At 46.2% G+C, this 19,787-nt stretch overlaps 1 protein-coding gene across 4 annotated transcripts in view; it reads left to right on the top strand.

Annotated features, from left to right (window-relative positions):
- KIAA0753 (KIAA0753 ortholog) overlaps positions 1–19,787 on the top strand; it is a 77,304-nt gene that overhangs the window by 12,520 nt on the left and 44,997 nt on the right. For 3 of the 4 annotated variants that reach the window (XM_054709740.1, XM_054709741.1, XM_054709742.1), the window contains exons 2-7: positions 570–732; positions 4,320–4,941; positions 10,230–10,336; positions 11,400–11,462; positions 15,228–15,443; positions 18,210–18,420. In XM_054709740.1, coding sequence (XP_054565715.1) covers positions 637–732; positions 4,320–4,941; positions 10,230–10,336; positions 11,400–11,462; positions 15,228–15,443; positions 18,210–18,420 — 1,315 coding nt within the window. In that variant the 5' untranslated portion in view covers positions 570–636. Of the gene's footprint in view, positions 1–569; positions 733–4,319; positions 4,942–5,497; positions 5,669–10,229; positions 10,337–11,399; positions 11,463–15,227; positions 15,444–18,209; positions 18,421–19,787 lie in introns of those variants that run through there. The other variant, XM_054709743.1, reaches the window with a different exon arrangement.

Raw genomic sequence — 19,787 nt, 5'->3', positions numbered from 1 at the left:
ACTTTCATATCTTTTATCTCCACTGTGTGTGTGTAGAGTGGGGGGAGATGGGAAAATTGAAGATGTGGAGAGGTCATTCAGGTGATTAATGGCAGATCCTGGCATAAATCTAGATATTCTGACCTAGAGGTTTACTTAGAGTCGTTCAGTTATGTCCTTTTGAGCCACCTAGTAGAGTAAGCGGGACTACTTTTTGACTAGTGGTTGGGATTTATTAATGTAGAACATGTCCATAAAATGCCCTGCTGGGAAGTGCTTGTTGACCATAGTGGAGGTCTGTTTTTGTAGTAATATCTTACCAGAGACCCTTGAGATTGGAAATTTGGAATGAAAAGGGCTCAAGAGATTGTCATTAAAAAGTGTATCTTCCCTATTCTCTTGGAAAGTCTAATTTCAATGCTTTTGTAACTGGAAGAAGCTATCATATACCTATCTTCATATATCATTTGCTCTCTAGTATGAGGTTGCTATGGACTGCTAGAACATTGTTATAAGAGCATGATATTGTGTTTCACTTATTCTTCCCCTTTGAAGACTCTTGGTCTGAAAGTAGCTTTCTTTTATTTTAGGCAACGGTTTTGGGGAAGAACTGTTGGCTGATAACTAGGCTTTCACTATTGTTCTGCACTCTCTGACATGATGGGACCAGGCAGACCAGCTTCAACTTGTGATAATCATGCGTCTAGTGTCCTACTAGATGGGAGGAGTGACCCCTGGAGACTTCAGACCCAGGTAGTTGTGATTTTCTTTCCTCTTCATATTTTTATTATGAAACATTTCAAGCATGAAAGTTGAAAGAAAAGGGCAAGAACACCTTTTTAATCCTTCTAGTTTCAACAGTTGTAACAATTTGTCCTACCTGGTTTTCTGTCTAACCATCTCTAAAATTGTTGCAGAGCCACTTCAGAGTAAGTTGCAGATATGACATTTTGCTTCTAAATATTTTAGAACTAGAGGCCCAGTGCATGATTAAATCATGCACGTGTAGGGTCCCCTAACCTGCCATCCCCATATCCACTGCCCCGCAAAGCCTAGCACGCTCTGCAGACACTGCTAGCAGCCTGCTCCCCGCTTTTGATAGCAGGGGGTCCGCTGGTGCTGGAGCGGGGACACAGCTCCCCGCTTTCGATCGCGGGAGAGCTGGCTGTCTGTCCGCTGGTCGGGACCCGGTGTGGCCGGCGGCTCCAAAGTCCCTGGGCCCCTAGGGTGCCGCGGGGCAGGGGCATGGTCCTCCAGCGGCCAGAGCCCACGCCAGAATCTTGCCTTCGCCTCCCGCCCAGGAAAGCTGGGGCCGCCGCCGCCTCCTCTGCCTTCCGGCTCCCTCATGAGCCCTCCCTCGGCTGGCCCTGGCTGCGTGGAAACCCGCGTCCTCTGTGGACGCCGCTGCGCACTCCTGCGGCCCGAGCTGTGCCGCCCGCCCGCACTGCCTCATCAGCCGGGGCCGCCAGACGTGCTGCCCCAGAGGCCCCTTCTGTGCCGCAGCACAGCCATGGCGCAGACGCTGAGCTGGTGTGTGTGAGCTCAGTGTCCCGCCGGCCCAATCAGCCACCCCAGCCGAGTCCCACCCCCTGCGCCTCCTGCTGGCCCAATTGTGGGCGTAGCAGAGTGATGGTAATTTACATATTACCCTTTTATTATGTAGGATACTAATCCTAAAAATAAACTCTTCTACTTAACCATGATACCATTATCAAACCTAAGAAATTGACAAAACATTTTTCCTAAAATTACCAAATAACCAGTCTTTATTGAACTTCACCCAGTTGTACCCAGAATGTTTTTACTTCCAACGTTGTATTACGAAAGCCTTCAAATATACAGCAAAGTTGAATTTCACAGTGAACATCAAGATTCCATTACTATTTCACTGTACTTTTTAATTGCATATCTTTCCTTCAGTCCATCCCTCTAGGATCCATTCATCAACCCAACTTATTTTTTGACATGTCAAAGTAAATTTCATACACGGTACCCTAACTAATTCAGTATGCATATCATATACTAGAATTAATTCTTTACTATTTTTTCTTTTCATGTAAATTTTACATCTGAAATGAATATATTCATTCACATTTGCTGAGTTTTGACAGATGTGTACACCAGTGTGACCCATGACTCTTTCAAGGTACAGATCATGTCCACTACCCAAAAGGTTCTCTTATGCCCCTTCCTAGTCAATCCCGCCCTTCCCTCCAGAGGCAACCACTATGCAGACTTTTTTCCACCACAGTTAGTTTTGTCAGTTTTAGAACTTCATATAAAGGGAATCCTACGCTATGCACTCTTTTGTGGAAGAATTTTTCCACTGGGTACAGTGTATTGAAGATTCATCTGTGTGTTGCATGTGTCAGTTTGTTCCTTTTTAATACTGAGTATTCCAGAGCAGGAGTGTGCCAGTTTGTTTATCCATTCTGGGCTGCTTCTCGTTTGGGTTATTATAGATGAAGGTGCTATGAACATTCTTGTACAAATTTCTTTGTAAACATGTTTTTATTCCTCTTGGGTAAATAACCTGGGAGTGAAATCGCTTGGTCGTAGGGTAGGTGTATATTTATTTTTATAACCAACAGACCTTTTTCAAAGTGGTTTTACCATTTTACATTCCTACTAACATTAAGAGCCCTTCAGTTGCTCCACATCTTTGCCAACAGTTGGTATTATTTTTTAAATTATAGCCAATCTGGTGGGTATGTAGAAATACCTCATTGTGGTTTACAAAGAAAAAAAATACATATTTATATGTTTTATGTTAATCCTCACCTGAGGATATTTTTCCATTGATTTTTAGAGAGAGTGGAAGGGAGGAGGAGAGACACAGAGAGAGAAACATCCATGTGAGAGAGACACATCGATTGGTCACCTTCCACATGTGCCCCTTCTAAGGCCAGGGATCGAGCCTGCAACCAATGTACGTTCCCTTGATCGGAATGAACCCAAGACTCTTCAGTCTATGGGCCAGTGCTCTATCAACTGAGCCAAACTGACTAGGGCAAGAAAAATAATTTTTAATTTTGACATAATTTCAGACTTACATAAGAGTTGTAAGAACAGTACACAGAATTCCTGGATACTCTTCTCCCAGATTCCTGAAATATTAACATTTTGTTACATTTTCCCTCTCTCTCTTCTTCCTTGTCTTTTTCTCCTCCCCCCACATTATTTCTAAACTGAGTAAGAGTAAGTTGCAGACATGATGCCATTTTACTAAGTAATTGTATGTGTATTTTCTAAAAACAAGACCTTTTCTTATATAATCATAGTACAGTGATCAAATTCAGGAAATTAACATTAAAATGATACTGAAAACTATGACAATATGGAAACATGACTATGCTAGGTGAAAAACAACTTGTATCTATTATGATTAAAACTGATAAAGCTTAAGCCTGGATGAAAAGGTATAAGTGGACTGTTTAGAGCAAGGTGAACTTAGGTGCAGGATAAAAGATGTGGTCCAACCACCAGATGAAAAATCTCAGGAAGACCTGAAGAGATACTGTCAAATGGCTTAGGTCCTGTGTCACTGTGGGTGGTGTGGCTGGGAGCAGTTTTGGGGAATGCTCATAATGGATTTTATTGGTCACTTGCCAGAACCTGATATTTTGATACAGGACAAAAGTCCAGAATTGGAGAGTTGAGGAATTTACTGATGGTTTCTTGAAACTTTCTGGGTTGGCGTTTAGAGGAGCATACATACCAGTATGCTATTAGTAGCAGGATGTGGGGAAGCACGGGACTTGATTGGAAAGTCTGTAAGGAGGATTCTCTGAAAGGTCAGGGGCCTCTAGAGGGACCTTGCCGAAGGCGGCAGCCCCTGTCTTGACTTTTCCAAACAAGTCCGAGCCCCCGGGTGTTTTACTGGAATCTCTATGCTTAGTCTTTAGACACGACCTTGTAGAAGCATGTGCTTTCTTTAAGATACCTTGCTGATTGTATCTAGAGGTTAATTTTAGTTCAAGCTGTTGTTACAATAAAAGCCTAAGGAGGCGGCGAATGGGGCAGTCTGGTGCCTCTTTCCAGGCAGCCCCTTAACCCTCTTTCACAGAATGTTTGTCAGAGTAATCATTCATCCGTCGATCAGGGTCTGCTGGTCAGTCCCGGCAACAGGAGGATAATACTGTGAGTCTGAGTGAATGGAGGGTAGAACCAGGGGTACGTGATGAATTCAGGGTGTAAGAGAGTGGATGATTCTATCATTACAAAATAAAAATACCTCTTAGCACTAATGTGTAAAATTTTAAAAACTTGGTTGTGGACATATACTAACTATGCAACATATTATTTTTCTAATGACTGCTTACTTTTATTTTTTTTTAAAGAACCAGCTGCAGTTTAATAAGAATGTTCCTACACATTCAAGCAACTTGGCAATCCGGTATTCTTACCCACATGCAATTAAAATAGAAAAACTGAAGCACTCGCACACTGAGTCAGACCACTATAAAGATTTGGATTTTGGAGATGGTCCTGATCTTAGCAGTTCTGTTTCATTTTCTGTCGTATCAGAAGAGAGACTTAGCTACGCTGTCCACCTCGCCAAAAGAGATATGAAACGAAGACACTTTGAAGAACATGTAAAAAAACATCATCTCATAAGTCATTCCCAAATCTCTCAGAAATGTGGATGCACCAAGCATAAAAAATCTGACCTTGGGGTGGAAAGGAAGGAAATGAAGAATCAAGAAGCTTTTCATTGCAGCCACCAGCCATCCAAAGTAGAAATTTCCAGCTCAGGTGCCAAGGTATACGTATACACATCTCATGCAGGACAGTCAGATTTGACCATGCCAAATTCGCCACCCACCCATGACCCAGGACTGCGGCCTCACGGCAGGACAGGTGACCACAAAAGCCTATGTGAACACAGAAGCCTGCTAGAAGTTCAGCGGCTACAGAAAATATTGAGCAATTGTATCCATAAAATTGAAGAAGTAACAAAAGGTGAGAAAAATTGGTGAGAGTGGAATAGTTCATATACATTCATTCTTTTGGGACCCCCACCCGCATCAAATTCCACTCCCTCCTCCTGTCGCTGGAGCAAGCACTCATGACCAGACAGGTGGACTTTGATTTTAACCAGTGTCTTTTTTCTGAAGAGTTTTTCCTGCCCTAGCTCCTCCCTCCAGCAGAGGCAGGTGACACAGCTCCTTTCCTGAAGCTGCACTTGGTCATCGACTGACCAAAGGCCCAGCCTAGGGGTTAGGGTACCTGCGGTCAGAACCTTAGGTGTTCTGGCACCAGAGTGCACATCATCCTGTAATGGTTTGCTTCTTTACCCAGAAGTCCTGACAAAATTATTTTTAATTTGTTCAAAAAGGAACATAGTATATATACATTTTCAATGAAAATGTTTCAATTTAGAGAACAGTTATATGAGTACATAGCAGTGACAAGGGAAATGGTGGATATATAAGTAAATATCTGACCACAGGGTAGAAAGGAAGGTGTCTGTTTGCTATACTTCTTTAGTGTTTTCTATGTCCTTGTGTTTCCACAGGGAGTAGAGCATTGATTCCATTTGGAGAATTGAGAGTTACATAGCTAACAAGTAGGGAATCACTCTCAGGCTGCAAAGAGGAGGGAGTTGAGCATCACATGGACTACTGTGCTGGGATAGTACCTAGCCTGTGATAATCTTCAGCATTTAAATTAATGTATATACGCTGATGTACGTATATGTGTAATTTATATATGCTGATGTATGAATACGTGTAATGTATATATGCTGATGTACGTATATGTGTAATTTATATACACTTATGTACGTATATGTGTGTGACATGAGGAATTTAAGGTGCCTTACAGAAATGCCTGTGGTTGAACAAGCTAGGATGAACATGTAAATGATAATTGTGATACAGGAAAAAATAGGGTTTGTTAGGGATGGGTTACAGATTTGTTTCTGAGTTCCTAGCAGCCAGCTAGAGGAAAGTGGGATCAGTTGCAGAATTTACAAAGTCTAAAACAGAAAAAACAATTGTGTAAGGAAAATAACTATTGCACATATTGAGGGCAGAAAAGAATTTGTCCTGTGGGCCTTCAAAAAGGGTATGTTGTGATATACTGAACAATTAAAAACATTCCTACGTCAAGGTAATGGGAGTGTTAAGATTCGTTTCTTATAACATTTCCTTAGTGTCAGTCTGTGGCACGACCCTATGGCATACTTTGGTAGAAGTCATCTGCCCAGTCGAGAAAAGTCACAGGGCCCACTGCTCTGATGATGCGGCTTAATACAGGGGGACCTTTAGAGCAGAGGTTCTCAAACTCATAGTGAGGAAGGACTGGAGTGGGGTTTTTTTGTGTGTGTGTGTGTTTTTTTAAAGTTAAAAATGTCAATCTGTCTCAAGTAGTACTTTATAAACTTGAATAGGAATCACGACAATAGCATCCTAATATATAAAAACCCAGGGTCCGTAACAACCGACTGAAGGCTCGACTAAACACTGGAAGTCAGTCGTGGCAACCCAGCACTGACAGGCACTGGTGCGGGCACAGCGACCCAGCACTGACTGCCGAGGAGGCTGCAGACCAGGCCTGGAGAGAGAGGCAGGGTCTGATCCACAGCCTCCATGGCAGCTGTTGATCAGCGTTGCCTTTCTTTCCGGGCTTCACCAGCAGCCGTGCCTTTCTTTCTCTCCGGGCCTCCGCATGGGCCTGCTGATCAGCCCTGCCTCTCTGATCAGGCCCAGAGATAGGCCCGGAGACGCTGACTGGCATAGACACCAACCAATCAGAACCAAATCTAGGTGAATTGTGAGGAGCCAATGGCTGCCTAGGAGGCGGAGCTTTTGATGCTGATTGGCATAGAAACTGACCAATCAGAACCAAATCTGGGTGAACTGTGAGGAGCCAGTAGCTGCCTAGAAGGTGGAGCTTTTGACGCTGACTGTCATAGAAACCGAACAATCAGAACCATATCTGGGTGAACTGTGAGGAGCCAATGGCTTCCCAAGAGGTGGAGCTTTTGATGCTGACTGGCATAGAAACTGACCAATCAGAACCAAATCTGGGTGAACTGTGAGAAACCAATGGCTGCCTAGGAGGTGGAGCTTTTGACGCTGACTGGCATAGAAAGCGACCAATCAGAACCAAATTGGTCTGCAGGGGAGGGCAATTGGGGGCGAGATCAGGTCGGCAGGGTTGGGCAGTTGGGGATGAGATCAGGCCAGCAGGGGAGAGCAGTTGGGGGCAACCAGGCTGGCAGGGGAGGGTAGTTGGGGGAGAGATCAGGCCAGCAGGGAAGGGCAGTTGGGAGTGAGATCAGGCCAGCAGGGGAGGGCAGTTAGGGGCGATGAGGCAGGCAGGCAGAGGCAGTTAGGGGCAATCAGGCAGGCGGGCAGGTGAGCGGTTAGGAGCCAGCAGTCCCAGATTGTGAGAGAGATGTCCAATTGGAGAGGGTGCAGGCTGGGCTGAGGGAACCCCCCCTCCATGCAACGAATTTCGTGCACTGGGCCACTAGTATTGCTATAAAAACCTGTAAATGCATACTTTTGATTTCTTTAGTTAGCTTATCATGGACTGGTAATAGTTTGTAACGGCCCCTGTCTGCAGCCCACCCTTCCAGTAGCCCTGAAATGCCCAGTTGGTGTTTCCCAAGTGCTACTCTGCAGACTGGTTGCATCAACATGGTCTTCAAGGGTGGAGGTAGAAGAGGGTTAGAGGGGGATCTGTGGTGATGGAAGGAGCCCTGGCCAGTGTGGCTCAGTTGGTTGAGTGTCCTCCCATGCACTGAAAGGTCATTGGTTTGACTCCCAGGCAGGTTGTGGGTTCAGTCCTGGTGGTGTGCTTGCAGGAGGCAGCTGATCGATGTTTCTCTCTCACATTGATGTTTCTCTTTCCCTCCCTCTTCCCTTCTCTCTCTCTCTCTAAAATAAATTAAAACATTTTTTTAAAAAATGGTGATGGAAGGAGACTTGACTTGAGATGGTGAGCGCACACGACAATATACAGATGATGTATTATAGAATTGTACAATTTTACTAACCAACTAGGGGCCCAGTACACAAATTTGTGCGCCTTGAAAGGAACTGTGGGCCGCGAGGCTGTGGTGGGCATGGGGCGGGTCTCGGCCCATCCTCCGTGCCCCTGCCTGGCCCCTCCCACCGTGTTCCCTGGTCCCCTGTCTTCTGGCAGCCCCACTCCCACCGCCGCTGCTCCCACACACTGATGGTGCCGGCTCTGCTCACACCTGCTGACAGTGCAGAGTGATTGGGGCCAGTGCCAGCAGTGAGCAGGGCTGGCGCTGGCAGTGGGTGCAAGCAGTGGCTCTGGTAGCGGGTTTGAGTGGGGCCGTCACCGGCAGCAGGTGCAAGTGCTCGGTGGGACCATGGTGCGTGGGAGCAAAGAATTTTTAGTAACCACCAGAGTCTTGCCCCGATGACAGTGACTGGCACTCTGCCTTGGTCTGGTGCCCCCGCCCACCAGCTCCACCCTCCCACTGCGGCCGATGCCCACCATGTTCCGTGCGCGCTCCTTGGTGGTCAGCACACATCATAGCGACTGACTGATTGGTTGTTCGGTTGTTCCACCATTCGGTCTATTTGCATATTAGGGTTTTATATAGAGAGACTAGAGGCCTGGTGCATGAAATTCATGTACTCGGAGGGAGGGTCCCTCAGCCCAGACTGCACCTTTTCACAGTCTGGGAGCCCTCAGGGGATGTCTGACTGATGGCTTAGGCATGCTCCACATAGGGAGTGGGCCTAAGCCATTAGTCAGATATCCTTAGCGCTGCCGCGGAGATGGGAGAGGCTCCCACCACCGCTGCTGCTCTAGCCCCATGAGCCTGGCTTCTGGCTAAACAGCGCTCCTCCTGTGGGAGCACACTGACCACCACGGGACAGCTCCTGCATTGAGCATCTGCCCCCTGGTGGTCATTCCGTGTCATAGCGACCAGTCGTTCTGCTGTTCAGTCGATTTGCATATTAGCCTGTTATATAGGATGTCACCCAAATAAATTCAATAAAAAAAGAAAAAAAGAGAATCATCTGTAAGAGGAACAGTTAAAAACTGCCCGAGCCAGTTACCATTGACATATATATATATATACAAAAGCCTAAGTGATGTGCCGACCAGCCAGTTATGACGTGCACTGACCACCAGGGGGCAGACGCTCAATGCAGGAGCTGCTGAGTGACAGCAACTTTGCAGAGTGCCCTATAGCACTCCAGGATCCCTTGGGGGATGTCGGACTGCCGGTTCAGCCCGATCCCTGCAGGCCAGGCCGAGGGACCCCACCTGCCAAAGAGACTCTGCTCACTCCACTTATGCCGCCCTGGGAGGGACTGCGGGAGGTTGGCTCCAGGGCGTGTCCGGCCCATCTCACCCAGTCCTGCCCCACTGGCAACCTTCTAATTAATTTCCTTTCAGTGTGCACGAATCCATGCACCGGGCCTCTAGTATAAGTATATGAACCCAGAGTTTCTCCACACTGTGCAGCCCAACAAGAGAGAAACAGTTTGGCTTGTAAGCGCAGAGACTGTATCTGTACCTACAACTCCTTGATTTCAAATGTTTGATTTCTTCTAAAGTACTTTCACTAGTTTTTAATGAGTAAATATGAAAAATTTGAATTGATAAAATATACTTACGGAGCACTGCTCCTGTCTGATGGTTTAATGGAATTTTGCATAAGAATTTGTGTTGTAGACATATTTGAAAACCACCTACTGGAAAGGAGTGGATGAGTTGCACCTCCCTTAGTTAGTCTTCCAGAAACACTTCCTTTGAACTAACCTTTTGAAAGTGTGGAACACAGTGTATGCGAGGCGGGGTTCCTAACAAATATGTGAAGGCTTCGGACAGTCGTGTAATCTTCATATGTTGGAAAAAGGAAGAAATCTTGTAAAACATAAAAATGGGCCAGTCAAGGGTTTTTGAAAAAGTAGAAAGCATTATAGATTTTGGCTCAATATAAAGAATTTTAAAATAGTAAAAGGTACCTCACAGTGGAGTAAGCTGTGTAGTGGAGTTTGGTTCAGGGAATCCCTGCTTGGAGGGGAGCTTGACCTTGGTAATGTCATCATGGCCCTTCCGTCTCTGTCGGTACATAGGCCCCCTTATTCCTGATTTCTTGGCTGATGAAAAATGACATTTGTTGTTACTACAGCTTCATTTTTCTTCTTAAAATAGAGATCTTCAACTTCATTATCTCTGAGTAATTGAAAACTTTAAAACGTTTTTATGTTTGGTTTATAATCCACTTTGGGGGGGTGGGATAATTTCAGATAAAATGGAAGAAGCCTTGGATCCAGATGAAGAACGGCGAATCCGGGTCAGGAGGCAGGAGCAAGCGGTTCGCTCTGCCCGGACCCTCTACGTCCTCCAGCAGCAGGTAAAGGCAGGGAGGTGGTGGACCTTCAGCCTCTGTTACCTTCTCAGAGAGTTGGTTTTCCTTTTGTCCCGGGAATATTAGCACCTCAGTATCCTCCATGAATTCTAATGTGTTTGTGAGGCTAAATTTCCTGAATACATGGACAAATAACTCATTTTCTTTTTGCCATCTGCCTTTATGTGCATTTGTGTATTATGTGTATATAGCCAAACTCCTTAAATTTTTGGTGTCATAGACTCTTGAGAATCTACTAAAAGCCATGGGTCTTTTCCCCAGAAAAAATGCTTGTACAGCACATACATGATGAAGTCAAGGGGATTAGTTACCCTAAAACCCTTTGTTTTTAGTTATGAATCCTAATCCCATCTGTCTCATGTTTGTTATATACTAGAAGCTTAGTAAATAGTAAATAATTTGATCATCTTTATTGAGTAGTAAAGAATGTAGACCATGTTAAGTATCTTTCAGGACATATTTAATGGCTAATAAATGGGCATTTATATTGTTTATGGGTAGATTTTTTAAAATGTGTGTTTTAACTTTAAGGCCTTACTCATTAATAAGTCTTTAACTCATTTCTGGTCACTTAAGTCACATGTTGGCCTTATTGCTTGAACCAAAACCTGGACCTTCTTATTTAAAAGAAAATGTGTGAGTTAGATTTTGTTCTGTATTCTTTTTGGGTTCTATTTGGGTCCTTACTGTATATTGCTACCATAGAGATTGTTTTAAAATATGAATGCTACCCTGTCAGACCTCTGCTGTAAAGACTCCCATGGCTCTGCAGCAGAGGACCCACTGAAGACTGTGACCTGGCCTCCTACCTTTCAGAGTCACCTGCACCTTCCCTCCTTCATGTTTAGTTCCTTTTACACTGGGGACCAAGGGATGGAAAACCAATTATCTATTTTGGGGGTACATGAATGAAGAGCCTTGTCTCATTTTCAGGTGACTTGAAATAATAATGGTTATATTTGGACAAGACAAGCTGTTTCCTTTTCTATAAAAAAAAAAATCAGTGGAAAGGTACAAAGTTTTCATTTTCTCCCCCTTTACAACACAGGTTAGAGAAATCCAGGAAGAATTGGATAAATTGAGTCCACATAATGTTAAACACACTAAGAAGGTATGATGTAATTTAATTATGATTGATACTTATTATTTCTAAGTTGGATTTCTAATGTTTTGTTAGTATCATGTGTGTTCTCTGTGCTAATACCATTTTCAGTGCTTATAGAAACCTGTTACTGAGGGCATTAGCACCTTAAATATTCTGAATTTGTGGTTGTCTTCCGAGGAACAATTTTTGAAAATAGATTGTTGTTGTTGCTGGTGGTGTAAGAAACGAGAAATAGGAAGAAAATGATTTTGTCGTTAGAAATCTTTAAACTTTACAATTCCCTTTACTATGAAAAAGTCTTCACCTTAGAAATAGTTCAATATAGGAGAAACCAAGATGGCGCCATAGGTGAAACACCTAACCTGCAGCCGGGCACAACAATTTCAAAGGCACAACTAGAGGTCAGAACGGACATCGTCCAGAACCACAGGAGAGCTGGCGGACTGAAATGCCCACAGCTGGGGGGAAGGAGAAGGCCACGGGGACAATCGGGGGAGCCGTAAAAGCCTGAGGTATGGAGAAACTGGCGGAGACACGAGCACGCGCGCCTGCGGGGAGGATGGAGCCAGAGAGGAAGGGGCGGCTGACGGCCTGGCCGGCGTTCACTGGCAGGAAGGAGATAAAGGCTCCGGAGTGCGCTAAGCGCCGGCTCCGACTGCACTGAGCGCCAGTTCCGGGCGAAACCCTGGGAAGCCAGGCGCAGGCTGGGGGAATGAATCTGGGCTGTGGGGCGCAGGCACAGAGAAGCGGGGGAAGGCAGAGCTCCAGAGGCGCGCACGGGAAGGGGCGCAAAGGACGGACTGTTGCCTGCGCCACTGAACTGCCCTAGCGGGAAGGAGACATAAGCTCAGGACCGTGCTGAACCCCAGTTCCGACTGCACTGAACCCCAGTTCCGGGCGAATCCCTGGGAAGCCAGGCGCACGCTGGGGGAATGAATTTGGGCTGTGGTAGCGGAGGCACAGAGAAGCGGCGGCTCCAGACGCGCGCACTGGAAGGTGCGCAGAGGACGGACTTTTGCCTGCGCCACTGGGTGGCCCTGCTGGGAAGGAGACAGGGACGCCAGACTGCGCTGAGACCCAGTTCCAACTGCACTGAAGCCCAGTTCCAGGCGAGAATCTGGGAGTCCAGATTCATTAGGGGAGGGACTGGACTGTTTGGCAGTGGGCGAAACTCCAGGGCACGTTTCTCTCAGAGGTGTTTGCAAGGAATACAGAGGGACACAGACACAGGAGCCTCATAGGGCGGGGCTGACAGGAAGCCAAGGTTGTAGGCTCCACCCTGTAGCTCCGCCCCAGCCAAGCTGAGCAGAAGCTTTTTCCTGCTGAGTGCCTCAGGTAGTGGCTGACCCACACTGCATTGGAGACCCAGAAACGAGGGCATCTAGTGGTTGGTGGGAGATGACACCAGATTTCAATCACTTGCATAAGGGAGGCATTCTAGAGGCAGACTCAGTGAGCGCCAAGGCATTGCTGCATCAAGACCCGGCCCACAAACATGTCTCCTGCACAGCAACTCTTCCTATATGGACAAAGAGGGTCCTCACGGCCAATTGGCCTGGAGGACAATTCCTCCCAGTGACACCAACAACAATCAAGACTTAACTGTACAAAGGAGGACCAAGATGGAGACATAGGGCGGCAGCCTGATCGTTGCCTACCACAACAATATTGAGACTACGACGGGAGAGCAGAGCAGACACCAACCAGAAAGACCGGGGGGCTGGCTGAGCAGATGCTCTACAACTAGAATAAAAGAGAGGGGTACGCAGGATGATGCTGATGCCGGTGACCCAAAGTCCACACTTTAAGAACTATGGCTCAGGCGACACAATGGTGGCCAGGAACGTGCTCGGCGCAGTTCCCCCAGCGGTCTCCGGCTGAGGGGACGGCTCCACTCGCTGCCGAGCACGGACAGACGAGCCCCTGGGAGACATGGGGTGGGAGACTCCGTGCTTGCTGACCTCCGAGTCCTTCAAGAATCTCAATGCCCCGAAGTGGCCAGGTGCGCACGCTCAGCGACTGGCCACCGTTGCAGACCCAAGGGCCGACGCAGCGACACCGGACCAGCCCACCGCCGGGTACCGGGCACACCGGAGCCTTGCCGAGCCCGCCGCCCAACGAGTTCTGTGGCAGCCGCCCTGGAGCTCTGAGAAAATGACCGAAGGAATTGCTGAGAGGGAATTGACCAACAGGAATTGGGATCAAGAAGACGAAACCCCGCTGAGACCCGAGTCCAGGCGAGCCTGCGAGCCTCTGGGCTCAGATGTGGTCACACGCCTCTGGGTCTAGGTGAGGCCTCACGCCCCTGGGTTTGGGTGAGGCCATGCGCCCCTGGGTCCAGGTGAAGCTGGATTCTGGGTTCGGGTGAGGCCATGTGCCCCTGGGTCCGGGCGAATCTGAACCCTGGGTCCGGGTGAGGCCGTGGGCCCCTGGATCCAGGTAAGGCTGGGTCCCGAGTACGGGTGAGGCCGTGAGCCCCTGGATCCGGGTGAGACCACGCGACCAGGGGTCTGAGAGAGGTAACGCGCCCCTGGGTCCGGGTGGCTTCGTGCACCTAGGCCCGGGTGAGCCCAAGTGGCCCTGGGTCTGGGAGAGGCCAAGCGTCCCTGGGTCCGGGTGAGACCATGTGTACCTGGATCCGGGTGAGGCCTCGTGCACCTAGGCCCGGGTGAGCCCAAGTGGCCCTGGGTCTGGGAGAGGCCAAGCGTCCCTGGGTCCTGGTGAGACCATGTGTCCCTGGATCCGGGTGAGGCCTCTTACACCTAGGCCCGGGTGAGCCCAAGTGGCCCTGGGTCTGGGAGAGGCCAAGCGTCCCTGGGTCCGGGTGCGACCATGTGTCCCTGGATCCGGATGAGGCCTCGTGCACCTAGGCCCGGGTGAGGCCACGTGCCCCTGGGTCTGGGAGAGGCCAAGCGTCCCTGGGTATGGGTGAAGCCAGATCCTGGGTCCGGGTGAGGCCATGCGCCCCTGGATCCATCCGGGTGAGGCTGGGTCCCAGGCCCTGGTGTGACCACGCGCCCCTTGGGTAAGGGTGAGGCCACGTGCCCCTTAGTCTGGGTGACGCCGTGCCCCTGGGTTAGGCCGAGACCAAACCAGAGGGAGTCGGACCTCCATTGCCACCATTTGTCCACCATCCAGAGCTGAGGGGTCAGTGCTGACATGTACACATAAGGAACTACTGGACATTGAAATTGGGTCTCAAAAGAACTGTTGGTCCAGGGGGAAGCTCGCTACAGATTGATTCATTTGCTGTCAGCATAACTATTATTGCTCGTCTCACATTCAGTTCTTATTAGTATATATCTAGTGACATATGATCTCGCTCATCTAGGGGAAATGATGAACAACATAGACTGAGGAACAAGAACAGAACCAGAAGCAAGGAGGCATCGATCGGACTATCGGGCCTCAGAGGGAGGATAGGGGAGGGTAGGGGGAGGGTGGGGGGAGGGGGAGAGTTCAACCAAAGGACCTGTATGCATGCATATAAGCCTATCCAACGGTTAAGTTCAACAGGGGATTGGGGCATGCGTAGGGAGAGGGGTGGGATGGGAATGGGGGGATGAGGACAAATATGTGACACCTTAATCAATAAAGAAATTTAAAAAAAAATAAAATAAAATAAAATAAAATACCATGTCATTAAAAAAAAAAAAAAAAAGAAATAGTTCAATATAGAAAGAAGATAGACTGTAAATATTCTTAAGGGTGGAGTTAATGTCAGGAAGTTCTGAATATGGAAATAACTTCTCATATTTCACTTATTGCCAGTCATGGGCAATGTCCAGGCTGGCATCTGCCTATCGAGGAGCCATTCGGGCCTTACAGATGTTTGTCACTCAGTTTACTGACCGAGGGGAGCACCCAGTTCCTGCTCAGTATAGGGAACTGGGCAGTCTTATCCGCCAGCTTTCACTCTGTTCTGCCAAGATGGATGCTGATTCTTCCGTTTCTGATGTGGTGATAGATATCCTGCAACAAATTGAGGTATGAAATTGACTTACTGTTGTTAAAAATGCATTGTTTCTTGGTTTGTTTGTTTTCTAATATTCACCCCAGGATATGTTTTTATAGAGAGTAAGGGGGAAAGGAGAAGAGAGAGCGAGAGAGCGAGAGAGAGAGAGCGCGCGCGAGCGAGAGAGAGCGAGAGAGAGAGAGAGAGAAAGAGAAAGAGAGAAACATCTATGTGAGAAAGAAACAGCCATAGGTTACCTCCCATATGTGCTCTGACTGGGAATCGAACCCAACCCACAACCTTTTGGTGTATGAGATGACGCAAAAGTACGTTTTTTTCTAAGCAGGGAAATAATGTTTACCATCTCCAAGTTTCATTGAGGTTTATGGAGAATACCAGACAAAGCTGCTATAACTAGTAAATTAAAGTTTTACTGAGGTCAGTAAAAGGACTTCATTTTTTTTAAACTAGAAATAGTTAAGAACTTTTTCTTTTCTTTTTAAAATATATTTTATTCATTTCAGGGAGGAAGGGAGAGGAGAGAGAGAGAAACATCAATGATAAGAGCGAGTCATTGATTGGCTGCCTCCTGCACATCCCTACTGGGGATTGAGCCTGCAACCTAGGCATGTGCCCTTGACCAGAATCGAACCCAGGACCTGTCAGTCCGCAGGCTGACACTATCCACTGAGCCAAACCAGCCAGGCTGGACTTCATTTTTATTTTATTGTTTTTATAGTCTAGTCCAGCGGCCACCGTCCTTTCAGACCTCACGGACCATCGGTTGGTGACCACTGGTCTAGTCTATAATAATTGTCTTTCACGTCTTTGAGAATTGGTGAATTGAATCTAGAACATACAACTCTTAACCAGGTCCATTAATTAAAAAGAATTTTCCATTTCCTGGCTGAGCCATTTAATAAAGAATTTTTAGCAGAGAAAAGGAAAACAGTAAAACAATCTTAAATTGGTGCTTTAGTTAGAATATTAGCATGTAATCTAGAGAGATTTGTGAAAAAAGACATTTTAAGATATATGGAAGTAGAGCCTCAAGTCTTGTGATATGGCTAGCAACTTCGGGAAATCACAGTTGGCAAGTACTAGTAAGGAATGAATAGTGTTCTTTCTTCTTACTGGTGACAGACGACAAGGACAACATGGCCTTAAATCTTGATAGTTCTCCGAAGTTCACAGAGTGCTACCACATAATTTTGCCATTTTATCTTGACTGCAGTGCTGCAATTTGCAGAATGTCTTATTTTACAGATAAAATTCAAAAGAAAGCTAAGGTTAGATAGATGACACAGTTACTTCCCTTGAGAGCTGGGAATCAAATTCCTATCTTCTGATTTCATGCCACTGTTATTTCCACTATATCACATATTTTCACCTACAAATAAAAAGACAACCTGTTTCTCAGTGTGACACAGCAAGCTGTGGGCTGTAGAGGAAAGGTGCTGTAGTGGGGAGAATCGTGGACTAAGTGGCACACCAATTTTACCATTAACTAGCTCGTGGCAGTCGTTAAGGCTCCTTCTACCTTTACAAGTCCATTATCCAGCATATGGTTGTGAATGCATTGGTTATGTTTGGGTAGTTAGATCTCTCTATCAAGAAGGTTATTGTCCAGTGCAGACCTCCAGACAGTATATCAAATCATGTGATGTTTTTTAGACTTACCCATAAGAAACATTTATTGGTCAAAATTATTTCATTTAGAGGATATACATTTATAACCCTAGAAAAGATGTCAAGAGATTATCTAGTCACTTTCCCAAATTTTGAGCAAGAGTGCCTTAACATAATGTTTCGTAAATACAATGTTTGTCTCTCTACATTTGAAAGTATTCCATAGTGAAAGCAGTTTATTCTTGTTGATGTATTGTACCATCCCACAGCTTATCTTTTCATTGCCTTACTGTCATCTGAACTAAACCTCCCTGGCTACTTCAGTTGTCTTTAATTTTATAGGCCAGATGGACACGAGGCCCTTACTGCCTGGTCATGCATGAGTGGGTGCTTTGTTAGAGGAGGTGCCTCCTTTAGAAAGGGGGCACAGCTCTACCATTGTGGTAATGAGTGACCGGAGCCACTGGACACACAGAGTTTCCTTTAGTGTATGAAAATGTATATTAAGTGTTTGCCCACTTAAAATTATTTGAGTGTATGAGTTTTTTATTGAGAATTAAAATGCTTTAAAAGCATGTAGGTTTATATTCTGAAAACTATGGTTAGTATTTAAAATGGTGATCCTTAATTTTAGGACTTGGATGCCTTTAAAAGTATTCGTATTTTGCCCTGGCCAGTTGCTCAGTGGTTAGAGTGTTGACCTGCACACTAAAGGGTCACAGGTTCGATTCCTGGTTAAGGGCAGATACCTGCGTTGCAGGTTCGAACCCCTCCTTGGTCGGGTTGCGTATGGGAGGCAACCAATCGATGTGTCTCTCTCACTCTCTCTCTCCTCTTCCTTCCCTTCTTCCCTCCCTTTCATTCTCTCTAAAAATCAATGGAAAAAATATCATCAGGTGAGGATTAACAACAAAAAATGTATTCATATTTTCTATTTTTTTGCTATGGTTTTAGTGAGCTTCATATGTAAAAGCAGAATTCCTTTTATTAACTTGATGTCCTAAATATTGAAGTTTTAAAATTAAGTTGAACAGTATTTTCTTAATCATTAGAAATAGCCATTGATAACACATTTCTCTGGAGTCTTCATTTTTAGTCTTGTGGTTAAAAGTTAGACTTTTTAATCACTAAGAGATAAACTAAGAGAATAATTGACTGTTTCATGGCAGGCTTTGGAATCCCTCCTGGAAAAGAAACTGTCACCAAAAAAGGTGAAGAAAAATTTTACTGAAATTAGCAGCAGATTTCCTGTTGATAGTCCACGGTCCTTAGAGAGATGGCAAAGTACATTGCAAAAGAGCGAGAGGAGACCCTTTGTAACAAAGAAGATATTTCCAAAGGAAACAAGACAACCTTCAGTGGCAAAGAAGGTTCTTGCTGGTATGTGTCCTAAAGTGTTCATTGCAAGGTATTTTATTCTTTGGGTTTATCTGGACTGTAACATTTGCTACACTGAGGGAAAAATTAAGATTTAAAACCTAATCCTCAATAGGTATACTTGAACTAGGCAGGAGACTGGAATATTCTTCCATAGGGGTCCATGGAAAAGTAGAAGTCCCTTTTCCTACATATAGCATTTGGGCTACCCAAAGTAAATTTCCACAGAGCTGGAAGTTAGAGCCCTACTTTAAATTTTAATTTTAACCATAGATAGATAGATAGATAGATAGATAGATAGATAGATAGATAGATAAAAAGATACATATCTATCCAATGTGCGCGTGTGTATACGAATACACACGCACATTGGATAGATATGTATCTTTTTATATACATATAAGTATATCTCTTTATCTATATATATAAAAGCCTAAGTGAAGCAACCAAATGACTGAACAACCAAATGACTGGTTGACCAGTCACTATGACGCACACTGACCACCAGGGGACAGATGTTCAATGCAGGAGCTGCCCCCTGGTTGTTAGTGTGCTCCCATAGCGGGAGCACCGCTCAGTTGACTGACAGGTGCCAGATGCAGGGCTCACGGCTGGCTGCCGCAGCCCTGAGACCGCAGCAGAGTAGCAGCGAGCTTACCGAGTGGTGGTGGCAACAGGTGCAGCGGGGCTGGGATGAGCAGGAGCAGCAGGCAGCAAGCCTACTGAGTGGTGGTGGCAGCAGGAGCAGCGGGGCTGGGATGAACAGGAGCGGCAGGCAGGAGTGATCTGGTTTTGTTCGGCCTGATCCCCGCAGGCTACGATGAGGGACCCCACTGGTGCATGAACCCGTGCATCAGGCCTCTAGTATAGTAGTAAACTCCTAGGAAGTGGAATTGCTAGCTTATGTGGTGTGCACTATTAGACATATACTGGCAACTTGTCCTTGAAAGTGGGCATACAATTATGTTTTGACTAGCAGTGATCATCCTCTCTAATAAAAGAGTAATATGCAAATTAACATCACTCTGCTACATAAGCCACACCCACCACCCAATCAGGGAGAGTATGCAAATAAACCCCAACCAAGATGGCTTACCAGAAGGGAGGCTTGGGTTTCCCCGGCAGCAGAGGAAGCCAAGCTTTCCACACACTCTGGTGGGCCCAGGCCTCCACTCAAGGATACAAAGTTTCAATTATAGAAGGTAAACAAATACAAACAGAAATGGCGGCAGCCACGGATCAAGCAGGAGGCTTGTCTCCGCTCCAGGCTACAAAGTTTCAATTGTAGAAGGTAAATAAATTCCAGATACCAGGGCCTCTGCTTGGGTTGCCAGTGGCGTGACTGGCCTGCAAACCACCACAGGCCCCTC

The sequence above is a fragment of the Eptesicus fuscus genome, chromosome 20 (genome assembly GCF_027574615.1).
Source record: "Eptesicus fuscus isolate TK198812 chromosome 20, DD_ASM_mEF_20220401, whole genome shotgun sequence".
In the NCBI taxonomy this organism is placed as follows: domain Eukaryota; kingdom Metazoa; phylum Chordata; class Mammalia; order Chiroptera; family Vespertilionidae; genus Eptesicus; species Eptesicus fuscus.
The sequence above is the reverse complement of the archived record's forward strand: the minus strand, read 5'-3'. Positions and strand labels throughout refer to the sequence as shown.